The sequence below is a fragment of the Emys orbicularis genome, chromosome 9 (genome assembly GCF_028017835.1).
Source record: "Emys orbicularis isolate rEmyOrb1 chromosome 9, rEmyOrb1.hap1, whole genome shotgun sequence".
Classification (NCBI taxonomy): Eukaryota; Metazoa; Chordata; order Testudines; family Emydidae; genus Emys; species Emys orbicularis.
Window position 1 is genome coordinate 39471441 of NC_088691.1, and position 27906 is coordinate 39499346.

The 27906-nt window shown below is 43.1% G+C and overlaps 1 protein-coding gene across 1 annotated transcript; it reads left to right on the plus strand.

The window, feature by feature from the left end:
* The first annotated feature begins 274 nt into the window (after positions 1–274).
* Positions 275–27899, plus strand: CENPI (centromere protein I). Its single transcript, XM_065411070.1, has 20 exons — positions 275–494; positions 899–1036; positions 3572–3690; positions 4430–4537; positions 6194–6242; positions 6666–6712; positions 9600–9689; positions 11765–11893; positions 12182–12346; positions 12605–12725; positions 12971–13062; positions 13407–13524; positions 13616–13680; positions 14484–14581; positions 15517–15652; positions 18367–18491; positions 22156–22204; positions 22360–22593; positions 26652–26693; positions 27768–27899. Exons 1-20 carry the CDS (start codon positions 275–277, stop codon positions 27897–27899), a joined length of 2277 nt encoding a protein of 758 aa, XP_065267142.1.
* The last annotated feature ends 7 nt before the right edge of the window (positions 27900–27906 follow it).

Sequence of the window (27906 nt, forward strand, 5' to 3'; positions counted from 1 at the left end):
TTTCTGGGGCACATGCTGCTCTAAGTGGTTTATGGCAAGTCATAGTTAGTTACTTTATGCCGAATCCTGTAGTGGGTTTGTTGGAAAGGCTGTGGATAAACTGACTTTCATCTTCTTGCAGGCAAGTGGCTCTTTGATGTTCTTCAACTGCTGGGGGTATATCTGGCTTTGGGGCCTTGATTTATATTCTTGCCTCTTTGGGGGAAAGATTTGGAACCAGACTAGCAGATGAGTCAGTACTTAATTCGCCCTTCCCAGCTGGGAGACTGAAGGGATGCAGCAAAGAGAGAATGCCAAGAATCCAAAGCAGGCTTTGCAGGTTCACCGTAGTAGCCTCTCTGCATGGCAAATAGGAGAGAGAACAGCTGGCCCAAAGACTGTGGACTTGAAAAGTGCCCAGAAACATGAGAAAGGGAAGCAGCAATCTGCCAGTGACAAGGCAGGCAACAGCACACAAGACCATCTGGAGCAAGCTCTGACCTATTTTGAGAGAGGTAAGAGCAGTGATATAACTTTGCTTCTGATATTGAAAAGGGCACTATCAACTTGAAATGTAGTCCATTTTTAAATGAGTTTAAAATAGTTTCACATGCAACTTGAGTCCATCTGGCTGTTTTTGTGGTTTTATAATTATTTTCCTATCTTGATTTTTTTTCTTCTTCTCCCTTATTGCTTTGTGAAACACCCAGACAGAGAGAACAAACTATACAGGGTAACCATTAATGGGAGCTGTGGGTGGACAGCAGCTTTTGAAAACCAGGGTGTTTTCTCTTAAAGTGGTAAACTATGAGCAGAAGACAGATTTGAGGGTAGAATGCATCCCTGTGGACATACACATTTCTCAGGAGGATGATTATCAGGATGCACTTTAATCCCTACATTTTTTTTCTTCTTTTAGTTAAAGACTACATTCCACTGAAAAAGAATGAGGTTCTGCAGAAACACTTGGCTACTGTGGAAAGCATTGCACTGCAGAGAGGATTATCCCCAGAAGGACTTGATGTGTTGCTGAATGTGGCACTCAGTGGCCACCTTGGTAAAACATTCAGAAATTGCTAGCATGTCCACTGTGAATGTGTCTTCCTTCCCTCCTGCCACTTTCTTACCATATCCATGGCTTTGAGAGAATATGTTATGGTGGTTGTATTGTCATGGTTTGTCCCTTACTGTAAATGTACAGCATCCTTAAAGTTCTTTAATGTACATTCTGAGTTCTTGCTAAAATAAGTGTAGCAAACTTAGTAGGGACAAGGAATACTTCGGATAAAAATTGTGTGTGTGTGTGTGTGTGTGTGTATATGTGTGTGTGTATATATATATATATATATATATATATATATATATATATATATATATATATATATATATATATACTATATAACTATATAACCTATTGTCTTCAATATTTAAAAGAATACTGCTGTGTCACTTACTTTATAAAATCTCCTCTTACAGGCTTGTAGTCCCTAGAAACCTTTCTCTCCTCTTCCATGCTGGGGATTGTTTGGGTTTCTTCTCCCCTGACATGCAGCTGACATGGCTGCTTATTTTTAGCTTCAACTCTTGCAGTGTCTCATACAGACAAAGGAATGGCGTGTCAGTGCAGACTTGATAAGTGTGTTTTTTCAAAATTACTGACCACCATTTTGCTTTTAAATTGGTGATGAGCCAATGGATTTAAAACAAATAACAATCCTCCACCTCAAAAACCTAAAGATGCATGTTAGAGTGTGGAGGATATTTTTCTTCTGGTTATTACAACTTTAGTAGGTCCCTTTTATTGGCATAAAATAATTGGTGCCTCTTTACAAAACTAAATTGCTGGTGTGAAACTGACAATCTCACATTTTATGTTGATAACATTACAAACCATGAGTGAAATTTTAAACACTTAATTCAGTTCTCACTCTTACTCTGATTTTACTTTTTCCCTTGTCCTGAGTAATCACAATAGACTAGTCGGTTTCACTTTCTAGCTCTCATGTACTAGCACCATGTTGCAAATGCTGTAATGGAATGCAGTTCAATATACTGTATTTGAAATTTTGAAAAGAGCTAGGCAGACATTTCTATTGGTCTTATGTTTACAAAACTCAATTTTTAGTCCATATTTGACCTGCCAGTTTCATTTCAACTTTCAATGTTCCCTCTTGTCAGACTGGCAGAGACCCTGTGGGGTTTCGTCTTTCTCTGTAGCATGTGGCACAGGTCACTTGCAGGTTTAAACTAGTGTAAATTATTGACTCTCTGTAACTTGAGGTCTTTAAATCATGATTTGAGGACTTCAGTAACTCAACCAGAGGTTAGGGGGCTATTACAGGAATGGGTAGGTGAGGCTCTGTGGCCTGTAATGTGCAGGAGGTCCGACTAGATCAGGGATCGGCAACCTTTGGCACACGGCCCATCAGGGAAATCCGCTGGCAGGCTGGGAGGGTTTGTTTACCTGCAACGGCCGCAGGTTCGGCCGATCGCAGCTCCCACTGGCCGCTCCAGGCCAATGGGGGCTGCGGGAAGCAGCTTGGGCTGAGGGATGTGCTGGCCGCCGCTTCCTGCAGCCCCCATTGGCCTGGAACGGCGAACTGCAGCCAATGGGAGCTGTGATCGGCCAAACCTGGAGACGCTGCAGGTAAACAAACCGGCCCGGCTCGCCAGCGGGTTTCCCTGACGGGCCACATGCCAAAGGTTGCTGATCCCTGGACTAAATGATCACAGTGGTCCCTTCTGACCTTTAAAGTTGAGTTTAAAATAGGCACACTAGTGCTTTACATCATACACCAGTATTGAATAGTGTTGGCTTGTAGTCCTAAGTCTCTTTCGAGCACTGTCAAGCTACTGACTCAGATACTATATGGCAACAAAAGAACAGCTGCTAATGCATGTGTTTTGTATTGATTTCTTATGTTGTTTGTTCCTTAGTCAAATATTGGCTATAAAGAATTCCTGTTACTTTTGCCTGACTCTAACTAAAGAACTAAACACTATTTAAATACTAAAGTCTTGGGGTGGTCTAATTTTATGTCCACTAGCCAATACCTGTAATTAGGATGAACCTGGCACTGGCTAATAATATAGGAATATGAAGGTGGTGGTTTTTAGGTTTCAGGCCACTTGGATTTATAATCTGAAATGGTTTCGGATACTCTGACCTTATGCTGATTCAAAGGAAATTCCCTTTTTTCTCCAGCTCATACTTCCATAAACTCTAGGTATCTAGGCTAATAAAGGCAATATGCACGTCAACAGGCTGTTTTTTTTTTTCTTTTCTTTTTTTTCCCTCTGAGTTACGCTGCTGTAAATCCAGAGTAATTGCATTGAAGCTAATGGAGTTGCACGTCTGTAAAACTGGTGTGAGGACAATCAGGTTCCTACTTTTTGACTATTAACCAGTCTTAAGGCTTTTTGTAAGAATTTTTTCCAGTAAGTCCTTGTTAGATTCTTATTCCAGCCTGTGATAGCTGCATATAGGTAAATAATCTGTCCCAGAAAGGACATGATGGTCTCACCTGCATATGACATGGCAAAGAACCTGGCACTTGAAGCAATGTCTCACTCTGAATGGTCTCTTTTGTAGCTGATACAGTAAATACTCGGATCTTGAAGTGCCTGATTCCAGCCTCAGTAATAGCAGAAAGTTCAGTGGTTTCAGCAGTATCCTGGCTCTGTGTTGGCAAATGCTCTGGCAGCACCCAGGTAACTTTACAAACACTTGTAGTAGTAATGGCTACTGGGGACAGATGATTCAGAGCAGGCTGCTTGTAGGAAGAGGAAATCCAGAGGCTTAATGTGCAAAGTCATCACATAGTTGGTACCCGTTAGCAAAACTGGCAGAGAATTCTAGGCATTGGAATAGCAGGTCTTTGACAGAGTTGTGTGGGAAGTAGACACAACTTCTGCTTATTCTGTACTTTTGAGTTTCTTAGGGAAGCTACTTATATCAGCTACTTAGGGAAGCTACTTACATCAGATGTTCAATATGCCTCTGTGGTGTCAAGCATTTCCCCAAAATGCACCAAGATGTTCCTGCCTATCATGATAGTTCAGGATCTGAACAAAATATGGCCTCAATTAATCCTTGAAGGAGCATAGATTGAAGGCTTTTTCTTGGAATCCCTTATGTCTGACTGGTCTGCATGGGAGACTAGTCAGAGCAGTCTAAATCCAAGTGATCAGTTCCCTAGAGGTTAGCATGTACTCAAAACCAGGGCACTTTCTCCATTCTAAGTTTACTGTTTACTGCTTTCCCCAAGCTGTAGCACGATAACAAGGAGATTGGCTATACCAAACTGTTCAAAGATGTCCCCAGCTGCCTTGCTGATCTCAAGGAGGGTGTACAACTTTAAATAAGTCCTCTGGAGTGGGGTGATGGTCGGTCTGTCTGTCTGGTCTTTTCCCTCATTTACTGCAGCATGATTCTCTTGTTTCGCTGCAGCTGCTCTTCTTAAGATGGCTGATTGCAATGTTTGACTTCATTGATCACAAAGAAAAGCTTCATGCACTCTATGGCTTCTTCTTCTGCTCCCTGCAAGATGAGAAGCTGGTAAGGAAAACAGGAGAATGTTCCTTTGGTTCTGAACAAATTTAGAGTGTTCACCTGTACTGTATGTCTTATTATGCTGGCCTGGAGTAACTAGAGAGTGGAGCCCTTTCCTCTAGTGCTGTAGTATGTGTTTATAGTAGAGTGACGGGCCCTCTTCACTCTGCTTTTTTCCAATGATTCCAAAATTTCTTCTGAACCTAGGACACCCAGCATGGAAGTTCAACATAAGATTACTCTAGTTTGGCACCGACAGCAAGGTTGTGTAAATGAGCATCCAGGACTTCATGCTTTGTAACAAGAGCAAAGTGACAGCGAATGCTGTCTCAGTTCCCAAGAGACACTGTGACACTGCAGTGTCTAGCGTTGCTTTTAATGTCAGACAGCGAAGAGGTAAAACTCCCAGGATGGAACTGTCTGTACATCATAGGCAAAAAAGAGCCTTTTAAAGTAATGCTTATTTAATAAACTGAATCCAAATGCCATTCCACTAAGATAAATGTAACTTAAGTGGGAATCAGGCAGTTGTGACTTTTTTATATGGTAGTTACATAAGTATTTTATTATCTGGAATGTAAGGTCACCCATTGTCTCGTGTCGTGAAGGTGTGAAATACTGATCTCTTCAGAACCGTACCTGGGGTCAGAAAAGCATGTAACATTTTCATATGCTGCCCTCTGGGACTGTTAGAAAACATCAAACAAATGAAGATACATAGACTTCTATAGAAATGACCCTAGAAACCTATAGAATTTGAGACAATGAGGCCATTTCTGTAGAATTTTTTAACTGACATATGGAATACTCTAGCAGGAGCATCATTCTATTTCTGTAGGGTTTTTAAAAAAATATTATAGTGAGAGTATTTTCTATTAAATCCCATAGGCATTTTCAATGAGAGAGCAGAGACATTAATTGCTGTTAATTGTGAGAAGTCCTGCATGATGTTCTTGATGTTTAAAATGTATTGCAGTACAGTAGACTTACACCAAAGAGGATATATTTCCTGCAGTATGTTTGGCTGGTTTTGCTGAACTTCGCTTGTGACCTCTGCTGAAAATTGGATTCCTACAACTGAATTCCTACCCTTTAAATACTAGTTTCTGGCACAATAGGTCAGTTGAAAGTGCAGCAAAGATTAATATCTGGCACAAAAAAATCAATGCCAGACCCCCAATGCATTTGCTGCAATTATAAGCGCTGATAAAAGAAGCTGTTTTTGATAAAACTGTGAGCTGGTTTTGTGTACATTAATTCATGTCCTTTTGCTCACCAACTTCTGAATTGATTAGCCTTCATTTGAGAAACAAGAGCCATCTCCCAAATGGACCCTGACTGAACAACTTCACCAACGAATGTGCATAATGGTGTTAAATGAAACTATTGGCATACGCATTGGTTGTCAGTTCTAATGCAGAACTGTACTGGTACTGTATACATATGACAGTGAGGACTTCTTCCTGAGGAATCTAGTGCGTGTTCTGCATCCTGGTAACTGACTGAAGCACTTCAACCTCAGTATGGCAGCAGGATCCTGAGGAGATTTACTTAAGTATGAGATACCAGCCTGTTAGTTGTGTCCAGTGGAAGTAGTTTCTGAATTTAGCCTATTAACCATCCTGATGAATCAGATTGCTTACTGATCCTTTTTCTCTGCAGTGCCCCTATGTTTGTCATCTGCTGTATCTGCTGACCAGAAGAGAGAGCGGTGAGTCCATTCAGTCCTGACAGTTCCTATGGGTCCAGTTGATTGGGCCATACAGAACATAAATATGCATTGACCATCCATTTGTGTGATACAGGGCTGGTTTCATGTGCTCAGAAAAGGGATGACCATTATCTTCCCTAGTGCTTTCTTCCTACCGTGCTAACATGATGGCTTCAAAAATTCATCAATTTTAAGGCCAGAAAGGATCCATTATGCTCTTTTAGGCTGACTTGCATAACAGGCCAAAAAACCTTGACCAGTAATTTCTGCATACAGCTGATAATGGATCTGTCTGTTCCTGCCCTTTTCCTTGTGTAACTTGGTCTGTTTTGGTGTATTGGCCAAGAGGCTTCTAATTTGTACCGAAATGTCTGATATGTTGTATTCTACCCATAATGTTCTTAATTTTTTTTCTTTTCCCAGTTAAGCCTTTTCGGGTGAGGAGACTGGTAGATTTACAGGCAAAGATGGTGAGTCACTAGAAATCCTGAAACGAGTAAGCAGTATAACTGGAATTAGGCTTACAACTCTTATGGTTAATGTTTTCACAGGAATGGCAAATATCGTTGCAAAGGATGAGGTTGTTAGACTTCGGAATAGTAGCTTCCAGCCTTCGGAATGCCAGGGGCTGCACACACAGCTTGCCATTTAGCACAAGGGCTGCACCTAACCTGCACACATCTCTAATTTGGACTTTGTGTCCCTTCCAAGCACCCACACAATGATACTTACACTTTTTTTTTTTTTTTTTTTTTTTAAATTACACATTTTACAGCTAGGGATGATAAAATTACATAAATTTGAAAGCGATCTCTTGGCTTCCCTTTTCCTTTCCTTCACTCCCTTCTATCTTCCACTCTCCTGTTCACTTCATATTTCTTATACTTCTGTGGCATTGTTATCCAAGAATAACAAAACAGTGGGCAGATATCTCCATTTTGTGAAAGGGAAACTGAGGCACAAATGCTGTGAACTGCTCAAGGTACCCATGTCAGTATCAGAACCAGGAATAAAACCTGGGATGTTGACTCTGGGTCACTTCGTCTAACCACCAAACTGTTTCTTCCCAACCCATACTTTTATTCTCTATACCTTTTCTTTCTGTTTGATTATCTTTTGGTGTTCTCTCTTTCCCTTTGCTGCCAATCCCCTGTTTGCCTTCTCTAGGTGTCCTCCATTTCCTTGTCTTCCCTTCCCCTTCTCTTGCATCTATAATCAATCTTGGACAGCATTTATTTTCCTTTGGTACTCTTATCCTTTGCAACCTACTCTTGCATTAGACTCCCAACTGCAGCATCTTCTTGGTTATCCCAGCATCTCTTCTTCCCCTTCTAGAAAGGTAGTGGGAACCTGAATCCAGAGGGAAGAGCAGCTACTGCTCTTTCCCTACCTTCTACAGACCAACTGAGATTTTTAAAAGACCTACCAAGTGAGATCATGAACTGTAAAACACACACTGATGGCTAACAAGCTGTCCATCACAGTATTAGAACAGGACACAGAATGTAATATGTCTGCAGATATGCAGACATAGAATATAAATGATTTGGGAGAGAGCTTTTGTCTATTCAACAATAACACTTCTGGGTTTTATTGGCTCTGAAACGTTTCACATTGTGCAGGACATATGGGTGGAAAACTGAAAAATATGAAAGTTCCTCAACATTTGGATGTTGAGGACTCTCTCCCTTCTTCCACCCACCAAAGCTATTGCCATTAAAATAGTTGTCATCTTTATGTTGGATTCTCAGAATACAAAAATGCCAAGAAAATAATTTAACTTTTTAAAACCATCAAACTCCACTTTCTGCTATGCTGCTTTTGATTAGGATCTGGCAATGGCAGGAAACAAATGACTGCTTTGCTGCTGAAGTTTTTGCAGAGGGGTTAATTGGGGCGGATGGCTTTCTGTTCCAAACTGCTCAAGGCCACTGAAGCATTAAAGACCAAAGTCTCACTTTTTCTGTCATCTGACCAGCTTGGTATTAATCTTTCTGGATGGGATATTGAGCAGTTGGCAACTGTTGAATTTTTGGGAAACAGACCATTTTAGAGAATGTTCAAAAGATGTGTACATTCGTAGAGCAGCAGCCACCACCACCAAGTTCTGGGTCCTTGATTGACTTCTGTGGAAATGTCAGAGTTTGAAGCTGTGGATTTACAGGATATTGTATGCCAGTGAAACATGGGTGCTGGGGAGGCTGAAGAGCATCAGACTGACGTCTTCTATTCTCATTGTCTTCATTGGCTGCTTCATGTTAAGTGGCAGGACAAGATCAGCAATGAGCATATTGATAGCTAAACCCATCCACCACCCTCATCAGCATTGGTTCAGTCTTGCTGACTTTTTTGGTACGGACATACTATTAGAATGGAAGACCAATGAATTATGAAATGCGTTTACCAAAGAATGTTGCTACATAGCTAACAATCACCTGGGCACCAAAAATTTCTGTGGTGCAAAAAGATTGTTCAGTCTATGTCCATTACTGGCATCCATCTAGACAGTCTTAAGGATGTAGCTAGATATGATCTCAATGGCATTTGATCTGCAGGAAGCCTGTCCCTTTGGGATTTGCCATGATGATGATTTGCGAAGGGTGCTTTTGAGACTTCATGACTGGAAATATATGCTTCTGGTATGATTGTTTTGAGGGAAAGAGTAGACTACAAAATGTGGGGCAATGGCTACATTTGGATAATCTAGCTAGAGACATCTATCCCAGAAGGATTGGTATTATTCACAGAGGTCTTAAAATGGTGTTAAACTCCTGCAACTGTCAGTTTTTTCTTATCTTTGTGGCACAACTCATCCCTCTTCACCCCTCAATTTAATGTCAATTTAACATTTACATGGTACTTGTAACAGACAATCTTAGAGGATATTCTCTTATTATATATCTTACAGATTGTACAATGAGAACTCTTCCTGTAAGAGCTAGCTATTAATATATTTTACAAAATCAGTAGCACTTCAAGAAGTTTAACTATATAATGCTATGTTCACTCCTTGGGTAATGAAGTGCAATTGGGGAGTATGGGTATCCCAGGAAAACTGCTTGCATGTGTATTTAGGCAAAATAGATCTATGATATACATTTTATACAGTAATTTTGATTTATTAGTAGTCTGATCTATGGCAATTTAAACTGTATCTTCTTTTCCCACCCAAACTTCCTTACTATTTCCAGTCCTCAGTAGAGATGTTCTTTTCTTCCTCCTTTTCCTCCCTCCTCAGTTGCACAATGCTAATTTGGACTGATTAATAACACACTAGTGTGTAGACTTGCAGTATCAATTGGGTTTTCCTTGCTGTTTCTTATGGTGCACATTTTAACTCTCTTCTTTTTCTTCTAGGGAATGCAGCCTCATCTGCAGGCTCTGCTATCACTGTACAAACTTTTCTGCCCTGAGCTGGTGTCCATAACTCTGCCTGCAAAGATGAAGGTGAGGAATGGAGTGACTCTGATGTGTCTGTGTTGGGATTAAAGTCTGTACTGTCCTTCCTACATAAGCAGCTTTGCTTCATGATTCAGTGGTGAAAGAATAATTCTATACCCTCTCTCCACTCAGTAAAACGAAACCATTAGAGTTTTCTATGGGAATTGCTACCATTTATTTATACTGAAGTGAGAAGACATATAAAACGATTCAGCAGAGAAGAGCACATAGCGAACAGGTGTAACCATGTCCTTACTCTCATCCTCCCTTGCCTGTTTCCCTCCTATTGTTATACTATTTTTATGTCTTGTATATTTGATCATAAGCATTGCGGGGGAAGGTAATATCTTCCTATGAGTCTGCTGGGCATTGTCCAAACACCTTTGGGTGCTACTGCAGCACAATAATGAAAGACACCAGTCAGAGTAAACATTAGATCAGTGGTTCTCAAACTTCATTGCACCGTGAACCCCTTCTGACAACAAAAATTACTACACTACCCCAGGATGGGGGACTGAAACCCAAGCCCACCTGAGTCCTACCACTCCAGGTTGTGGGGGGCAAAGCCCGAGCCCGACCACCCCAGGCCAGGGGGCGGGGGGAAGCCAAAGCCCAAGGACTTCAGCCACAGGCCAGGGTGACCTGTAACCTGAGCCCTGCCGCCCAGGGCTGAAGCCCTTGGGCTTCAGCTTTGGCTACTGGCGGTGGGGCTCGGGCTTTGGCCCTGGGCCCCAGCAAGTCTAAGCCAACCCTGGCGACCCCATTAAAATGGGGTTGCAACCCACTTTGGGGTCCTGACCCACAGTTTGAGAACCGCTGTATTAAATTATTTGCAGGCCTGATATCTAAATTGAAAGTTTTAGCTATATGAAAAGTAATGGTGGGGAAGCTGACAATGTGTTCTGAGATGGATTTGGGGGAGTTTCAAGGTAGGAACAGACTGTATGGCTTTATTTTCATAAATGTTTGTGTGCTGTGTATGCAGCAAGGTATTTGGTGAAGTTAAGATAGTCAGCGTACATATCTTATTTATATGCTTAATACTATACAAAGACCCCAAGAACTCTGCAGCAAACTAGACCTAAATTTTGCAGCAAGGCTGCCTGGTTTTTCTGGCATTCCAGTGAGGCAGATTTGTCCAGGTCTAAAAATTGAGGCTTTTACTGACTACAGTATGAAAGCAAATTACACAAGCAGTCAAGTTTTCCTTGTGGCATTTGTTTAATGTTCATTTCAGATTATTTTACATTGCCCCAAATTTTCAGTTTTCATTGTGCTGCAGATTTATCTGTGTGAGTAGTTGGAACTTTTGGTACCCACACATGCATGGGAGATAGAAATTTCCAGGCTTAGGACAGTTCACCTAAAAAAAAAAATTATAATCTATTTTAGTTAAATTGGTTCATAAGACAAATTTTAGAGTTTCCACATGGGGGGAGGAGGGGAAGGGTTGTATTAATTAAAGGTTATGATTTAAAAGCTGATTGTAACTTCAGTGGTGCAAACTTAGTTCAGATAAAGCCTTATGCTGGTAACTTTGCGTTTGGTTTGTATTTCAAAAGTTTTCACAACCATGATATCTAGAAACTTAATCCAATGTTCAGTGAAAGCTGTGATTATCCAGTTCACTTCTATGGCAGATCTCACCGCTGTTTGAATGCATGGGATCTTCACTATAAAGACACTCGTATACCTGGGCAGGTTTTATTTAATACATGAAATTCTTTAGATCCAGTCTTTATGAATGGACAGCATATCAGCATCAGGATCCTAAAATAGATGCAAATTTCCACGCTTTTGAGATCCCGGGGACTTTTTTTCTTACCTTTGGGAAAGGTCATATGCCTTGAAAATTACATACATATCTTTCAGATTGTAGTCAAAGGATAATGAGTCCAGAGAAATAAAAGCTGTACTGTACTGTGACAGAGACCTAGCACCTTTTGGACTGTCAAGCGCAGTCCTTACAATAGAGCACATAAATGTCACTGTAGTGACATGTATCCAATTGGCAATTGATTTTTCTGTCACTCTGCCTTAGAGTTTGGTCTCACACATAGGTGCCTGGATTGTGTTTTTAGACCTACTTCAAGAATTCAGAAAGCCTGTGGAAGGCAGCAATCAACACCATAAGGCGAAGAAATCAGGGAACGTCTCCAACATCCCAGCAACTGATTCTAGGCACAGGTCACCCTCAGTCCCGGAAGAGAGTAAGCTATGAGAACTTATGTGAATCCTAGAAAATGCCAAGCATGCTGAACTGTAGAAAGGAGCTGGGATCTGGATAGACATTGGGGAAGGTAGTGTAACTTAATGGGAAATTCTGTCTTTATATTGCAAGTCTGGGATGTGATTCACAGGATAGCACTTTGCAGGATAGCAAGTGAGTGATTCCCAGTTTGTGCTAATATTAGTTGTCCTGTTTATAGTGTATTTATCTTACTGCACTGAAATCCTGCTTGCAACTATTAATTTTGGTTTCCTGTTTCTCTCTCCAGAAATGGAATACCCAGTTGATTTTGCCTGTGTGCAGCACTGACACAAACAACCCAACTAGGAGCAAGGAGATCAATCATGCTGACATCCTCAGTCACAGTGAATCTTTCCCAGTGGAGCAGCTACACACCTTCTCCCAGCTCTTACAGAACATCCACCGCCTAGAGGTGAGTGTCATGAAGGCCTCAGCTTGAGCATGTGTAATCTTAAAGGTGACCTAGGGATATATATCAATAACCTATTTATTGGGGAATAGGTGCACACGTTATCCATCTCCAAAGGGATATACTGTATTGGGGAGTGATATGAAAACCTGGAACCTGTGTGTATTCCCTGGTGGAAAGGGTGTGGACTAGTGTCAGCTTTGTTTTGGTACCTTTCAGAAGCAGATATTCAATAGCTGGTTGTCCCGGTTTCTCTTGCAGTTTCCTTCCCAGATGGGCTCAGTGCTAAGGAATTCCTTGCTGCTTCACTACATTAATTGTATCAAAGATGAATCTATCTACTTAAGGCTCTACTATTGGATGGGCCAGACTCTTCAAGAAGGTAGGAACTTAACATTACCAGGTATGGTGGGGAGGAAAAGGGATAACTTTGAGGCTGTAATGGTACTTAGCTGTACCGGCATATGTGATTGTTTTACTGGTACATAAAAATACTATCTGAGATGACAGCATTGACTTTAACAGTACCCATGGGGGGTGGGGGGGGGAGGGTTTGCATTCTGCTTCTGGTTGTTGCATCCTTGTCTGTACTCCTTGTACTCTGTTACGTTATTCCCTCTGGTTTAGAATGCACTTGGTATAAGCTTGATAACCAGCAGTATGAAGAAGAGTTCAAGGACTTCCTGGATATTGTCTACAAGACAGAGTGTTTCTTGCAAGTAAGCACCTACTTAATGAAGCCCTGTTCTCAATTAAGCCTTTGCTTAGGATGTATTTGTGGGTCATCCATTTCCTGTGGGATGCCTTAAAGATTACGATCTTAGAAACAGCAATAAGAGATCAGCAAAAATGTATTCAAAGGGCAAGTCCAGGTTGCTGAACTGCCCCCTCTTTCGGGAGGAATGATAATTTGGGAAGCAGCAGTCATTAGCTGATGGATTGCATGAGGGAGGGGAAGAGGGAGGGACTCTGCCCTTCTTTAGTGAATTGTGGCGGGGAGTCAGAAAAGGGAAGGGATTGTGATGAAATTTTTTTTGGAAGGTTTTAATCTTGTACCCTTCAGGAGGGGTTCTCTTCCTGTGAAGAATTCTTGTATAAGAGCCTTCCCCTCTGGGATGGTTTCTGCTGTCGATCGCAAATCCTCAGGCTGGTGAGCTGGATCCCCCTCAGCAGCTTCTCAGGTATGTAGTCTAGACTATGATCTTGTACTATATCTGATCTGGCTGGATTGGATTCTTCCATAGATATTTGACTTCTCTCCTCTGTTTTCAGAAATGAAAGCACATCTTTGTGAACCTCTGGCACAGCTTTTTTTTACATCATCCCTTTATTTTAAGGTAATTCAAGGTCATTATATTGGTCACATGCAGATCTAGTTGGTATTGCTGTCCCCACTACGGGAGGTAGGTAAAGCAATCTACAGACAGTAAAATGAGCTTCCCAGTTTGGCGTTGGATCTGGACCCGTCCAACATGGGTCCTCTCCAGTTTACAGAGAGAGTTAAAATGTATAGTGGGGAGGTAACTATTTTAGGAAGCCCTCTGGCCCTTTTTTTTTTTTAAAGGCGATTTCAACTGGAAATAAGCAACCGTGTTTGAATTGGAAATACACCTCTACCTCGATATAACGCTGTCCTCGGGAGCCAAAAAATCTTACCGCGTTATAGGTGAAACCGCGTTATATTGAACTTGCTTTGATCCACCGGAGTGCGCAGCCCCCCCCCCCCCCCCCCCCCCCGGAGCACTGCTTTACCGCGTTATATCCGAATCTGTGTTATATCGGGTAGCGTTATATCGAAGTAGAAGTGTACAAATATCTTTTGCACCCACCATGCTGCTGATTTAGGATGGTAAAATCCAGTAAGACAACTTTTTTCTTTTGTTTCATCATTTCAGCCTGAGTTCTGTGTCCCTGCACTTGTTACACCCTCTGTTAATCTCCCTGCCTTGAGTGCAAGTGTCCTACATGGAGACCTACATGGAGGCTTCAGCTTGCTCTCTCCCCAGTCTTTCTCGTAGTCCTGATGATAAACTGTCTGAAACCTTCACAGTATACTTTGAAAATGATGGCCCATTTTTATTTAGCATTCAGACACTCCTCTACAATGTACATAATTCACTGCTTTCTTTCCCTCCTGCAGTGTAGTGTTCTTGAAAGTCTGAAGGAGCTGTTGCAGAACTGGCTGAATTGGCATGTGATGCAGTTGGATGTGGAGTCTGATCCTAAAATCAGTCCTTTGTAAGTTCATCTGAATTGCACACAATGCAGTATTTGTGTGTGTTGTGCATGAAAATATCCTGTTTTTATTCCCCACCACAAAAGTGACTAAAGAGTCAGAAAATGCTTTACTGCTTCTGTGACAATTAGCTTAGTTGTGAATCCTGTTCTTTATTTTTTTTTAATGTATTGCAATCAAGGTTGCTATGGTTTATTCATATCTTGTATCTTGCAGTAACATCATTAAAAGTACATATCTTAATGTTTTGTATGTCTTTTCAGCAATGTAGTACTCAAAATAGAATGAATGTACCACTAGCATGAACCACACTTGCAGCATTTTATTAAGGGAGTTCTGGGGTATGGCTGGATAGCCTCTGCATAATCCTTGTTTGCCCAAGTCAAAATTCCTTTTTTCACTCATTTCTACTTGATGACACAAACCGTTCTTTTCTATGCCTAGAAAATACTATCATCTGCCTAGGGTCTCATACCCAACTCTTCCTCATAGTATCTGAACATTTAATTCATATCCCTCCCTTTCTGACTTATGAGCGCCTTTTAAATTGTCAAAATAGTAAATATCCCAACTTATCTTAGACCACAAAGCAGGCAGGTTGGGGTTAGTTATGTCAATCCAGGCTTGAGGCTGTAACACTGAAGCAGTGATGCAAAAAGCTATGTTTAAAAATACTAACATTGAGAACATACATGCCCAAAAGTCAGCAAATTGAAGTCAAGAACCCTCCAGCAATGAAGATGTGGCCATGTTTTATGTAGTATTTTGGATAACTCTGTTCTGTTTAATTTGTGAATGTATCCAAGTTAATGTTGCTGACCTCAACACTGAGGGTGGGGAAACCTAGAGTTCTCTTGTCATTCTGCTTAACTCTGCTCTGTATTTTAAAGCTGACGAGTTGTGTTAACATTGTCTGTTTCTCTGACTGCTGTTCTAGGAACACCACTCTTTCTGGACTGGTGAACTCTGTGGCTGAGCTGATCCACTTTGTAGGGTGGATCGCCACTGTAGCACTGCACTTGGAGAACAATGCTACTTTCTTGCTGTACTTTATTCTGGATTTCTATGAGACAGTATGTATATCCCATTACTCTTAGCATTTTAAGATGTCCAACCTCTCTAAGAGCAGTTTCCACTCATTGTGCAAGAGCATAACATATCCTTCCTTGTAATAATTTGTAGCTGTTATGCTTGATTAAGTGCTACATCCTCCTAATTGCTGGACCGGTCCACTAGTCATAGATGATAGCTGCTGCATCCAAGTTTAAGGCCAGAGGGACTACCAGTTTAGTGGTCTGAAATGTGCAGGTCAGACTAGACAAACTCCACCCAGTTTACCCCCAAATTTAGTTTAATCCAGATTTTTTTGACTCAAGTACTTCAGACCTCTGGAGACTAAATTGTGTGCCACAGACAGAGAATAGGAGGGATCAAGAGGTACTAATGCCCACGGCCTCTGTAATGGCACGGAATTGAGTAAGTGAGAGATGCCCAGATGAGCCTAGCAAGCAACCCAAGCCCCATGTTCCAGTGGAAGGCAAAAGAATCACAGGGTCCCTACCAATCTGACCTGGGGGACAATTCCTTCCTGGACCCAAAAAGGGCAGTCTGATCCTGAGCATGTGAGCAAAAGCATCTGAGAGAATTCTCTATACTGCCTGACCCCTTCCAGGAGACTAACTGAAGACCTGAAGCATGGATCCAAATAGCTATCATAGAGAATTTTGTATTGTTTTTTAAGGGGGTTGGGTGCTATTGATATTCTCACACACACGGAATAGCAAGATATTAAAGGGATACAACTAACTTGAAAAAACTCAAATTTTAATACTTTTAAATACTTTCAAAAATATTTTTCTGAAAAAATTAAGACCTTTTCTTTACTATTTGTTTCAGAGTGTGGTGGGTAAAAACATGATTTAAAAATAAAGGGATTTTATATAAACTACTTTTTCTTTTTAAAAATAAAAATTTGAATCTGACGACAATGTTAAGGTCTAAACTTATTATAATCTATTAAAATCATTTTAAATTAAAACCAACACTCAAGCAGTCCATGTTTGGGGCCAAACTACTTAACTTGGAGGAAGTCACTGGCTAAACTCCTGGAACCAGAGTTTATTGAAGTGCTAAACCAGCTTTTAACAGACCTGGTTGAATCAACTAGTTCATTGAAAGTGGAGAAATTGATGAGGAGTTGAAAAAGCAAGAAAACTTGTCTTCATCTTTCAATCAATGAATAAAAACAATGTGTGATAGCATGAGGCATCCTAGTTCTAAAATCTTAAAGGATATTGTGACCAGAAGTAATTAGTTGAATCTAGAGTTGCAGCTGTGTTAGTCGGTATCCGCAAAAAGAACAGGAGTACTTGTGGCACCTTAGAGACTAACAAATTTATTTGAGCATAAGCTTTCGTGGGCTACAGCCCACTTCATCGGATGCATGTAGCGGAAAATACAGTAGGAAGATATACATATACACCAGGAAAGCTTATGCTCAAATAAATTTGTTAGTCTCTAAGGTGCCACAAGTACTCCTGTTCTTTTAGTTGAATTTACTAATTGGTTAGTTATTTAAACGTAAAACATATTTTGATGATTTTTTCTCTTGTGTCCAGCACATTTAAGGTGGTTTTATTTAACTAACAAAAACCATTAAAATGCTGTTTGTGTCCTTTGAATTGAATTCCAGTTTCTATCCACATACAGCATGATACAAATCACAAGTGTAAAATATTAATCTACTAAATCCAAAATGCCTCATTCACCCTTTTCTAATATAAAAAAAATTAAGAATCTGAATGAATGTATGTAATCTACATAACTGATTTAAATAAATGCATATATAGTGTAGTCTCGCAGTTGGCAAAAAGTACCAAATTTAGCATACATTTATTTAATTGCAAATCCTACGTGTTTTAATGGTTACCCACTAATGAGAATCAACCTTTCTTTAGAAGAATAACTTTAAAAGTACAAATATAAAATAAGATTAAAACTGATTTTAAATCAAGGTTTACTGCCTGCTGATTTTAAATCATGAATAAATCACACCTTTTCTGTATCAAGCTATATGTAGAGGGAAACAAATTCAATTCAAAGTGCACAAAAACAGCATTTTAATTTAAAATCTCTTGGGGGCAAAGCTTTCTGCTGTGACCATGGAATCCCAACAGGCCAATTATAATTACTTGAATTGTTTAACTGTTAAAATTATTTGGTCTCTGTTATGTGGTTCACTGGTAATACCTAACCCAGACTTGCTGTTAGGTCAGGTCTGGTCCAATCCAAGCTACAGATACAGAAGGAGCATGAAGGATCAGAGAAGGTGGCTGCTGTATGTTCGCTAAAGGGAAAAATTAGATTTCCACTACCCAGTGCTAGAGTGTAGGCTAATTTTCAGGGTTTAGACTGACATTTACACCAGCTCCTGCGCAAGGGTCATGGTGGATTCTACATCAGTGGCAATTTTTGAAATCAAGATTGGATGTTTTTCTAAAAGATCTGCTCTAGGAATTATATTGGGGAAGTTCTATGGTCTGCCTTATACAGGAGGTCAGACTAGATGGTCACAGTGGTGACTTCTGGCCTTGGAATCTATGAAGGACTTGGTGATGTGGTTGGGGAGAGAACAAATGGAATTGCTTCTCTCCCACCTTCCCTTCCAAGGTATCCGAGTTAACAGGAGCACAGACAAGTGACGTAATGCTCATTTTTCCCTGTAGGTGTTGTGGGGATTGATAACGGTGGTTGTAACAACCTGTCTGGATTTGTTTCCTTCCTGCAGGTGTGCGATGTGTATCTTAAGTATAACCTACCCTTGTTGGTGATGCCTCCTCCTGGAGTTTTTTACCCAGCACTGCTCAGCATGGATGCTGTCAGTCTGAACCAGCTCTGCTACATTATGTACAGGTACCAAAGATGGGGGAGGGCTTTCAACTTTATCACATCTTCTATTCTGATCATCCGTTGTGGAGATGCCACTCTTTGTGTTGCGAAACAAGAGCATTGGAATTCCATGAAGTCTTCTGTGTTCTCTCCCTCTCTCTGTGTGAAAGGGGCTGGAGGGGGAGTTCTTGGGCTATTCTGAGTGCTGGCCATATACTTTACAGCAGTGATTCTCAACCTTTTCCATGTTATTATCCCAAGTAACAATAAAACCAAGTTTCAGGTCACTGCTCCCTCCCCAGGATGCCATCTCTGAGGTAGGTAGGTGTTCCTTTAATACTTTGAGAGACCTTAAGTAACTCACCTAATAGGTTCAATTCCTGACTGATGCCTAGAGTGTCAAACTCCCAGGCTTGTGCTCTAACCCAGTAGTTCTCAACCAGGGGTCCTCGAGCAGGTTTCAGGGGGCCCTCCAAGCAGGGCCAGCATTAGACTCGCTGGGAACCAGGGCAGAAAGCCAAAGCCCCACTGCATGGGGCTGAAGCCCAGGTGCCTAAACCCTGCCACCCAGGGCTGAAGCCGAAGCCTGAGCAATGTAGCTTTGCGGGGGCCCCTGTGACATGGGGCCCCAGGCAGTTGCCCTGTTTGCTACCCCCTAATGCCAGCCCTGGCTTTTATATGCAGAAAGCCAGTTATTGCAGCACAGGTGGGCCATGGAGTTTTTTAGCATGTTGTGGGGGCCTCAGAAAGAAAAAGATTAAGAACCTCTGCTCTAACCATTAGACTCAGATTTGCAGAAAGAGGAGTTTAGGGCAGCGCTGAGTATGAGGTGTTCTGCTGCTTCTGAGTCTCGGAGGCCTGGAGGCTGCCTGCAGATCTGGAGAGAGCATTGTTCATTTCTCTGTAGGACCTACTGAACTGCTGCTGTTCTTGGTGGTGTTAGTTCCAGTGGTTGCATCTGATAAGAAAAGTAGCCAATTGCTGACAGCTGGCATAGGGCTGTCCATGTGGCTTTCTCTCTGAGAAGACTGCAGGGTAATTAACGTGACAGGGCGCTCTCCAGGAGATAAGAGCAGCTAGTGCTTATTTATACAGAACAACTGTCAGGTTCCATTACTTCCAGTGGCTTCCATTTTCTATACTCGCTGAATGAAAGGCTCCTTTTTAAAAGCACACTGCATTTTTGTGCTAGATTTCAGGGCTGCACACTGCATATAGCCTGTTGAGTCATATGAAGGCGATTTTGTCTCTGATTTGGTTGGAACATATTGCTCATGCAATAAGGAGGTCCCTTCCAGTCCTATGTTCTCTATTACTAAGGAACCTCAAAGTCTGTTAGTTGAATGAGAGCTCATCTCTTAGTATCTTCCTTCTCCCTAGTCCCTGGATAGAGGCTGGCCCTGTGCCAAGTGGTGAAGTCCCTTTGAACTCATCCTTCCGTCAGTGTTTATAATTAAGGCTGCATGTCTGTCACAGAGGTCACAGATTCCGTGACTTTCTGTGACCTCCATGACTTCTGCAACTTCCGAGTTGGGCAGCCCCATGGCCAGCAGCAGCAGTTCGGGAATGGGCGGGGGCTCAGGGCTGGGGTAAGGGGTTGAGCTTACCGGGGGGGGGGGGGGGGGGGGGGGGGGGAGAGAGAGAGAGAAGCTCCCCAGAAGCAGCCGGCATGTCCCTGCAGCTTGTAGGCAGAGAGGCCATGGGGCTCTGCACACTGCCCCTGCCTGTAGTCACCACCCTGCAGCTCCCATTGGCTGTGGTTCCTAGCCAATGGGAGCTGTGGAACCAGTACTCGTGGAGGGGGCAGCGCATGGTGCCCCCCTGGCCTTCCCTCCCACTAGGAGATGCAGGGACATGCCATCCACTTCAGGGGAGCTGCGCGAAGCTGGGTAGGGAGCCTACCAGTCCCACCAACCCTTCACCCCCAGCACCAGCAGGGATCTCGGGCCACCAGCACCCACGGCACTCCCGGACCACCACCCCTATCCCCCCCAAGCACCCTTGGCCCCCCAGCCCAAGTTTTAGTTAGGGGTATATAGTACAAGTCACGGACAGGCCACAGGCCATGAATTTTTGTTTACTGCTTGTAACGATGCTGGTTCTGGCGGGACCCAACTGAGAGTGCCAGTTCAGGACAAATTGCTTAAAGCAGGGCAGTTACAGCCCAAGGCTGGGGTTTTTCCACCTCTAAGACAAACCAAACCAGACAGACAGAGAGGACTTTGGTTTTGGCCCACTGGCTAACCACAAGTCACCCAAGCAATTCCCTTAGACAGTCCAGTTTCCCAGTATTACCACCAGTGCCACTCGTTTTGGGGACGAATGGTTATGAAAACCAATACCCCAGTAAAAGAAAAGAGGTTCTCTCGATCCCAAAGGACCAAGCCCCAGACCCAGGTCAATATATAAATCGGATCTTACCCACAAATCACGCTGTTGCCAATCCTTTAGAATCTAAAATCTAAAGGTTTATTTATAAAAGGAAAAAGATATAGATGAGAGCTAGAATCTGTTAAATGGAATTAATTACATACAATAATGGCAAAGTTCTTGGTTCAGGCTTGCAGCAGTGATAGAATAAACTGCAGGTTCAAATCAAGTCTCTGGAGTACATCCCCAGCTGGGATGGGTCATTCAGTCCTTTTTGTAGAGCTTCTGTTTGTAGCAAAGTCCCTCCAGAGGTATGAAGCAGGATTGAAGACCAGATGGAGATGAGGCATCAGCCTTTTATAGTCTTTTCCAGGTGTAAGAACACCTCTTTGTCCTTAATGTGGAAAATTAGAGCAAACTGGAGTCACATGGGAAGTCCCTGCATACTTTGAGTTACAAGGCGTATCTGCCTTCTCTCAATGGGTCAGTTGTATAGCTGATGGTCCTTAATGGGCCATCAAGCAGGCTAGGCAGAACTGACACCAACTTGTCTGGGGTGTCACCCAGAAGCATAGCAGAGATTTGAAATACAGACCGTACAGAGCCAATATTCATAACTTCAACTACAAAAATGATACACATATACAGGTAGCATAACCATAACCAGCAAACCATAACCTTGTCTTAGACACCCTATTTGACCCCCTTTATACAAGATTTGGTGCCACTACAGGACTTTGGTTGCAACAATGATCTATATAGTCCCAGTTCAAGTCAATAACATGACACTGCCCGTGATCTGTCCATGACTTTTACTAAAAATACCCATGACTAAAATGTAGCCTTATGAGGAGGAGAAAAGCTCAGCAGTCTTACTAGTGGAGGATAAAAGCTGCCATTAACTTGTTCTGAAGCAGCACTCCTGCCCTTCTCTAGTATTTATCTGCGTTAGAATTCAGAGGGCACTTAAGGGTACGTCTTCACTTACATCCGGGTCCGGATGTAAGCAATCGATTTTCTGAGTTCGATTTATCGCGTCTGGTTAAGACGCGATAAATCGATCCCGGATCGATCCCGGAAGTGCCCCGGATCGATCCCGGAAGTGCTCGCCTTCGACGCTGGTACTCCAGCTCGGCGAGCGGAGTACGCAGCATCGACGGGGGAGCCTTCCTGCCGCGTCTGGACCGCGGTAACTTCGGACTAAGGTACTTCGAATTCAGCTACGTTATTAACGTAGCTGAATTTGCGTACCTTAGTCCGAAGTGGGGGGGTTAGTGTAGACCAGCCCTTAGTCTCTTCCATTTGTTCATTCCTTTAGGTATCGAACCAACTTGGTAGCTGCGAAAGAAAATGAGCTGATTAAAAAGGTACCATGAACAAACCTTTGCGGTAAAGTACTGTGGACGGTAATAAAAGGGTTATAAACAAGTTGTTGGGGAGGAAGTGCTTTAATGACACAATTGCAAGGAATAAGGGTAGTGCACCAGTGCTGTGCAACTGAATTGTTTTCTGATCCCATCAGACAATACTGCAATTCAAGTTCAGTAGCCAGACTTACCAAGAGTACAACCAGTACATAATGGCCATGGTGGGCTGTCTGTGGACATCCAGTGCATTCCAGAAGGATATCCACCCTCAGGGCATTCGCCTAGATCCGGAAGTACTGAAGAAAACCAGAGTGCAGGAGGTCAGGAACAGCTTCAACATTGTCCACCACCCAGCCCTGATGGGCTATGCTATCCTCTTCCTGCAGCAGGTAAGGGTGTGAGCAGTGTTTCAGAGTGGCCCCCACTATTGCACTGCCAATGAGTCACTCCACCTTGAGAATTCAGCTGGAGAACTGTCCCCCCCCCCCCCCCCTTGCACTGCTTGAGTTCACTTGTGTTTTTCAAGCGTTGGTACTCTGCTAGGTGGGCTGAAACCAGTGCTCTGTGTTCATCTCAGCCCAGCAGCTCAGTCTGAACAGTTTAGTTTTGGTTGTTTGCTTGGTATAAAAGTACATAAGGCAATGGTTTTAAACATGCTTTGCTTTTAAACTCCATGATTATAGTGTGGCCAAATCATTTTGAGGCATGGGTAGAAGTAATATAGATAAATATTAAATGCCCAAAAACTTCATAAGCATGGAATTAAGGTTGCCCAGTGATGCCTTGTGCCCTTCTAGAATGTGGAGAGTGGCTAAACTTAAACCTCTTGAAAACCAGGGAAATGCAAAACTAAGAGATATGCCCCCCCGCAACACAACTTTAACTGTCACCTGGAGCTGGCACTAACTACTGGCAATAGTTCAATTAGCAGGGAAGGCAGCATAATTAATAGAGAAGAGGCTGTTCTATAGGAGTTTGTGGTGGTCTCCACAGATTTGAATTCCAGCATTTATCTGCATGCACTCCAAATGCCTTCGTTGTGTTACTTATAGCTGTATTGAATGAGGGAGGAATAAGTTGGAGCAGGTTCTGTTGTGATATGATGAGATGCATGTGTACTTGGAAGGATGAAGTATGCCCCATTTCAGCACTGAGTTTTGTACAGTGTGTCCACAGAGGTGTGCATAGGTGTCGTCTTGGTTTGGGGATGGTCAGCATTCTGTGGCATACATAACAGTGGTCTTTAGGGCTTAATGAGGAGGAAATGAAGGCAATGTCTCAGAAGGAATCCTCAGGACATGGGTGAAAGGGGGTAACGTTTAGCAAATCTGGGGTGGCTTGTGCAGAGTAAGCTCAGGGTATGCCTACACCGCAGTTAGACACCCGCGGCTGTACCATGCCAGCTGATTTGGGTTTGCGGGGCTCAGGCTAAGGGGCTGTTTAACTGCAGTGTAGATGCTCTGGCTGGAGCCCAGACTCTAGGGCTCTGAGAGAGAGTCCCAGAGCTTGGGCTGCAGCCTGAGCTGGAACGTCTACAATGCAATAGAACAGTCCCTTAGCCCAAGCCCCGTGAACCCCAGTCAGCTGGCACTGGATAGCCGTGGGTTTTTAACTGCAGTGTAGACGTACCCTCAGTGTTTGAGTGTAGGCCAAGTGTAAGTAGGTCCTGTTTGCTACTCCTGTGAGTTTTGCCACAGCAAACAGGTGTTTAGACTTGGTGCTCATGTGCTGTCTTGCCAAAGGGTTTTGCAGCATCTGTAAGGGAAGTACTAGTATGTGTTTTATTGGCATGCTGGGACCTTATTCTGCCATCTTTGAGCTAAGGTCACATTGTGGGGGTGGCATGTATCTAACTTTGTATTTCTGGTTTTCAGAGGTCTAACGTTTTTCTCTCTCTCCTCTCCTCTCCTCTCCTCTCCTCTCCTCTCTCTCTCTCCTCTCCTCCCCTCTCCTCTCCTCTCCTCCCCCCCTACCCTCCCCCCCCACACACACACACAGTGTAGACCAGGCCTTTAAGGTGCCACCGGACTCCTTGTCGTTTTTGTGGATACAGACTAACATGGCTACCCCCTGATACTTGTACACTTGGAGCTGGCTGTTTTGCTTCAGATTCACTCTTGACCTTAATCCAAGTTAACTTTCAATTGTAGGCAAGCCTTCAATTCCATTGTTTAGGAAACATCATTACATCATCCTAACTGTATTTCACCTTTCCTCTCTAGTCACTCATTGCTAATTTCCTTGACCGTACTTCTAACGTAAAATCAAAGTCTACAGGTGTGTTTTAGAGCACTTTAAAACATTGCTCTTAAACCAGAAGTCTTTGGTCTCAGGACAGAATTTCCAAAAGGAGCCCATGCAAACAGAATGCAAACAGAGTAAGGGATATGCACAACATGCATTCTCTGAAAACTGCCAAGCTCTATCCTACCCTTGAACTTTCAGTGCAGGGGTGCAGGTTATACTCCTGAGGGAATTCTATGCCAAAAATATTAAAAATTCTGGGCACAATATATTGTGTTATGTTGACAAATAAAATAATCACACCATTTTCAATTATTTTGGTAATTTATTTCAAATACCTATCAGCAACTATGTCTGTAACAATACAGTCAACAAAAAAGATTCAGGAAATGTTTTTTGACAAATAATTTCCTTGCTAAGAATATTAGTACATCTCTATGGCTCCACAGTGAGCGAGAGGGGACAGTGTCTTGCACATATGCCCAGCTCTACCCCCCTGATCCAGATGTAGGGCAAGCAGGCTCAGCCCAGCAGGATCCTAGTGTGGGTGGATCTAGGTGTGGGGTAACCTGGGTATGGGTGTCTCAGTGGGGAGGATCTGGATGCACAGGGGCTCATTGGGAGCAGGGGGAATGGGACTTTGCTGGGGGGATCCAGGTGAAGGTGGTTGGGGCTCAGCAGGGGTGTATGGGAGGGATGGGGTATGCCAGAGGGTCTGGGTACAGGGGGCTCAGTGGAGTGGTCCAGGTGCTGGGGGAGTGAGGCTCGGTGGGGAGTCTGAGTGGGGTGGGGATCTAAGTGCAGTTGGTGGGGCGGGGGTCCTGGTGCAGCTTTTGGGAGCTCAGTGGGGTGGGGGTCTGAATAGAGAGGGGTGGGGCTCGGCAGGGGAGTCTGGGTACTGGGTGGCAGATGGGAGGGCAGCTCCTTGCACAGTGATCCCTCGCCCAGGGCATGATGGGAGCAGGAAGCAGGGGGTGTGTGGAGCTTCCTGCAGACCTGGGGATGGGTCTGATCCGGCCCTGGGAGCGGCCTGTTCAGGGGAAAAAAGTCCTGTATACTGCCCCTCTTCCCAGCCCAGCTGCAACTAGCAGCTGGAGCCCAGCGCAGCGTAGGAGCCACCGACGGGGCTCTGGGTGCACCGCAAGAGGGACAGAGAGAGCCCAGCACCACCCCCAAAGTGGTGATTTAAGTGTCTCCCAGCTTTTCTCAATGCCCGAACCAGATGTGCCCTGCCCCACCCCACCCCACCCCCAACCGCTACCTGGGAGGGATGCATGAATCAAATGTTCTCTGAAGAAAGAGTAAAATCTGCAGGGGACATTAATTCTGTTCTTGCGCAGTGGCACAGAATTCCCCCAAGAATAGCCGCTTAGATTCTAAGACCACAGCATGTTACCTTGCACCACCCAGTTGCTCTAATTACAAAATGTAACTGTGCTGTTTGTTCACTTAACTGAACTTTGAAGGGATTTTCCTTATGTCCTTAAAAATGCTTTTACATGATAAACAAAAATTGGGAGAAGGGAATTCTGACTTCTCCAGCATTATAGCAAGACTTTCTTTGTCGAGTTCTTTTCCTTCCATCTTTCTCCCGAGGTCCTCTTACACCTCCCCACACCTGTAGAAGACATTGCTGATGGGCAGTGCCAGCATTTCTCATCCTGAAGTACAGACTGTTCTCTACATGGGAACCACAAACTGGTTTAAAGATTGTTAGGAAAACAAAGGAGAGGAAAAGTTCTTGTATACAGTGCCTGCTTTTCCCGAAAACATGCTCCATTGTTGAGTAAATCTTTCCAGAGCACCAGAGGGTGCTGCTCTGCAGCAGATTCAGAGAAGAGTCCCTGAAATAGTGAGGTAATAAACTAAGCCTCATGGGGTTCTCTACTCTTGCTCCCTTTGATAGTGTTGAGATGGTGGTTCCTTAGCCTTTGAGGCACAGGAATTCAATAAGTTTATAAATATTACTTGTTTCTGTCCAGAAGTATTGACTTCTGGTAGAGTACTTTCCATGATACCTTGCTATTTATGGACTGGTGTCAGGAGAATATGCTACAGCATATTCACAATTGCCATAGCTTCCTTGCACTCATGGGGCTCCTGCCTTAAGGGGACTCAGCAGGGCTGAGGCCTGGCAACTCAGGACAGAGGGTTTTATCTGATCTGACTTCTGTTTACTTAATTTTTTTTTTTCCCCCACAAGGCTTGGCCAGAAGATAAAACCCTGAACTTCAACTTAATTAAGGTAATGTGTTCTATTTTTAAATATTATGTGAAAACTGGCTGTATTTAGCTATAGGTTAGTAATATAAATACATCTTCAAAAATACCATGTCCAGGAGAAGAATAAGGAGCTCGAAAGGAGGGTTTATGCTCTCATCTGGTCATGACACATGAGAACTCTATCAAAGATGAAGACTCACTTGTGGACCCAGAGAAGCTTGCTTCTGTTGTGTCCACTACAAAGTTCCAGCTGTTCACAATGAGGACAGCACATTGTGTTACCTGATGACTAGAGCAGTGTACTTTGGTCTGGGAGCATTTTGGTGTAGCAGCCATGTACAGCCAGTGGACTGAGACTGTTACACGCCTCTGTCCTGAGGCTGCATTTATTGTAGGTCAAGAAGTTCTAGTTACCTCTTAACTATTGGAGAATTTGCTCCTGGGAAAATTCTTCTCTCACAAATGGATTAAGCTTGTCAGAATTTCCAATATCAGACTAAATAGCGTTCACATTCTGGGGTAGCGGTATATTCTTTTCTTTAATTTTAAAGTGAATGTACTGCGAAAGTGAACGTGAACGGTGCTAGAGACAGAAATCCTCCACTGAATAGGGTCAGCCTGGGCAGTGACCGTTCAAGCTTCCCCTTGTGCTGCCCTGTCAATGTACCTCAAAGCTGAACTAGGGTAACTTCTCATTGTGGGATGGGGAGTTCAGTTTTATGGCTCATTCAATCCTCAGCCACTTCGCTGGACCTTCCAAGGAGACAACTAGTGGGCTTCTGTCTACCAGAAATGGGATTTATGTAGGCCCTGAGTAGTTACCAAATGGTAATGACTTGAGATCACTATCGGGGTAGGCCAGATTTGAAATGGTGACCTATAGGTAAAAGGCTCAGTGTCAGATCCTATGAGGCATCCAGTCACTTGGGAGCCTGGGGTGGGATGTAATCTTTGTGCCGGTGCATAATCATGTGGCAGGACAGGTGTATTCAGGCTTTTACTGTCTGTATTTCCGTATTTCCAGGTTAAGGCAAAAGGAGGCCACAACTGCATCTATGGCCCCAGACACTTAACTGCCCTATTTCTGTTTCTATAGGGGAGGCGGTGGAACTGGTATCTGGAATATCTCTACGTGCAGGGGTTACAAGGCCTGAAACTCTTCATCGAAAGCAGCATCAATCGTGTTTCTCAGGTCTCCCAAACCAAGTCAGGGAATGTTCAGGTGTAACAGACTG

Bases quoted from the DNA above. Each gene is read 5' to 3' on its own strand.
- CENPI (XM_065411070.1), top strand. From the start codon at position 275: ATGCAGCAAAGAGAGAATGCCAAGAATCCAAAGCAGGCTTTGCAGGTT. The intron at 4,538-6,193 runs GTAAGGAAAACA...TTTTCTCTGCAG, and splicing joins CCCTGCAAGATGAGAAGCTG to TGCCCCTATGTTTGTCATCT. The intron at 12,347-12,604 runs GTGAGTGTCATG...TTTCTCTTGCAG, and splicing joins AGAACATCCACCGCCTAGAG to TTTCCTTCCCAGATGGGCTC.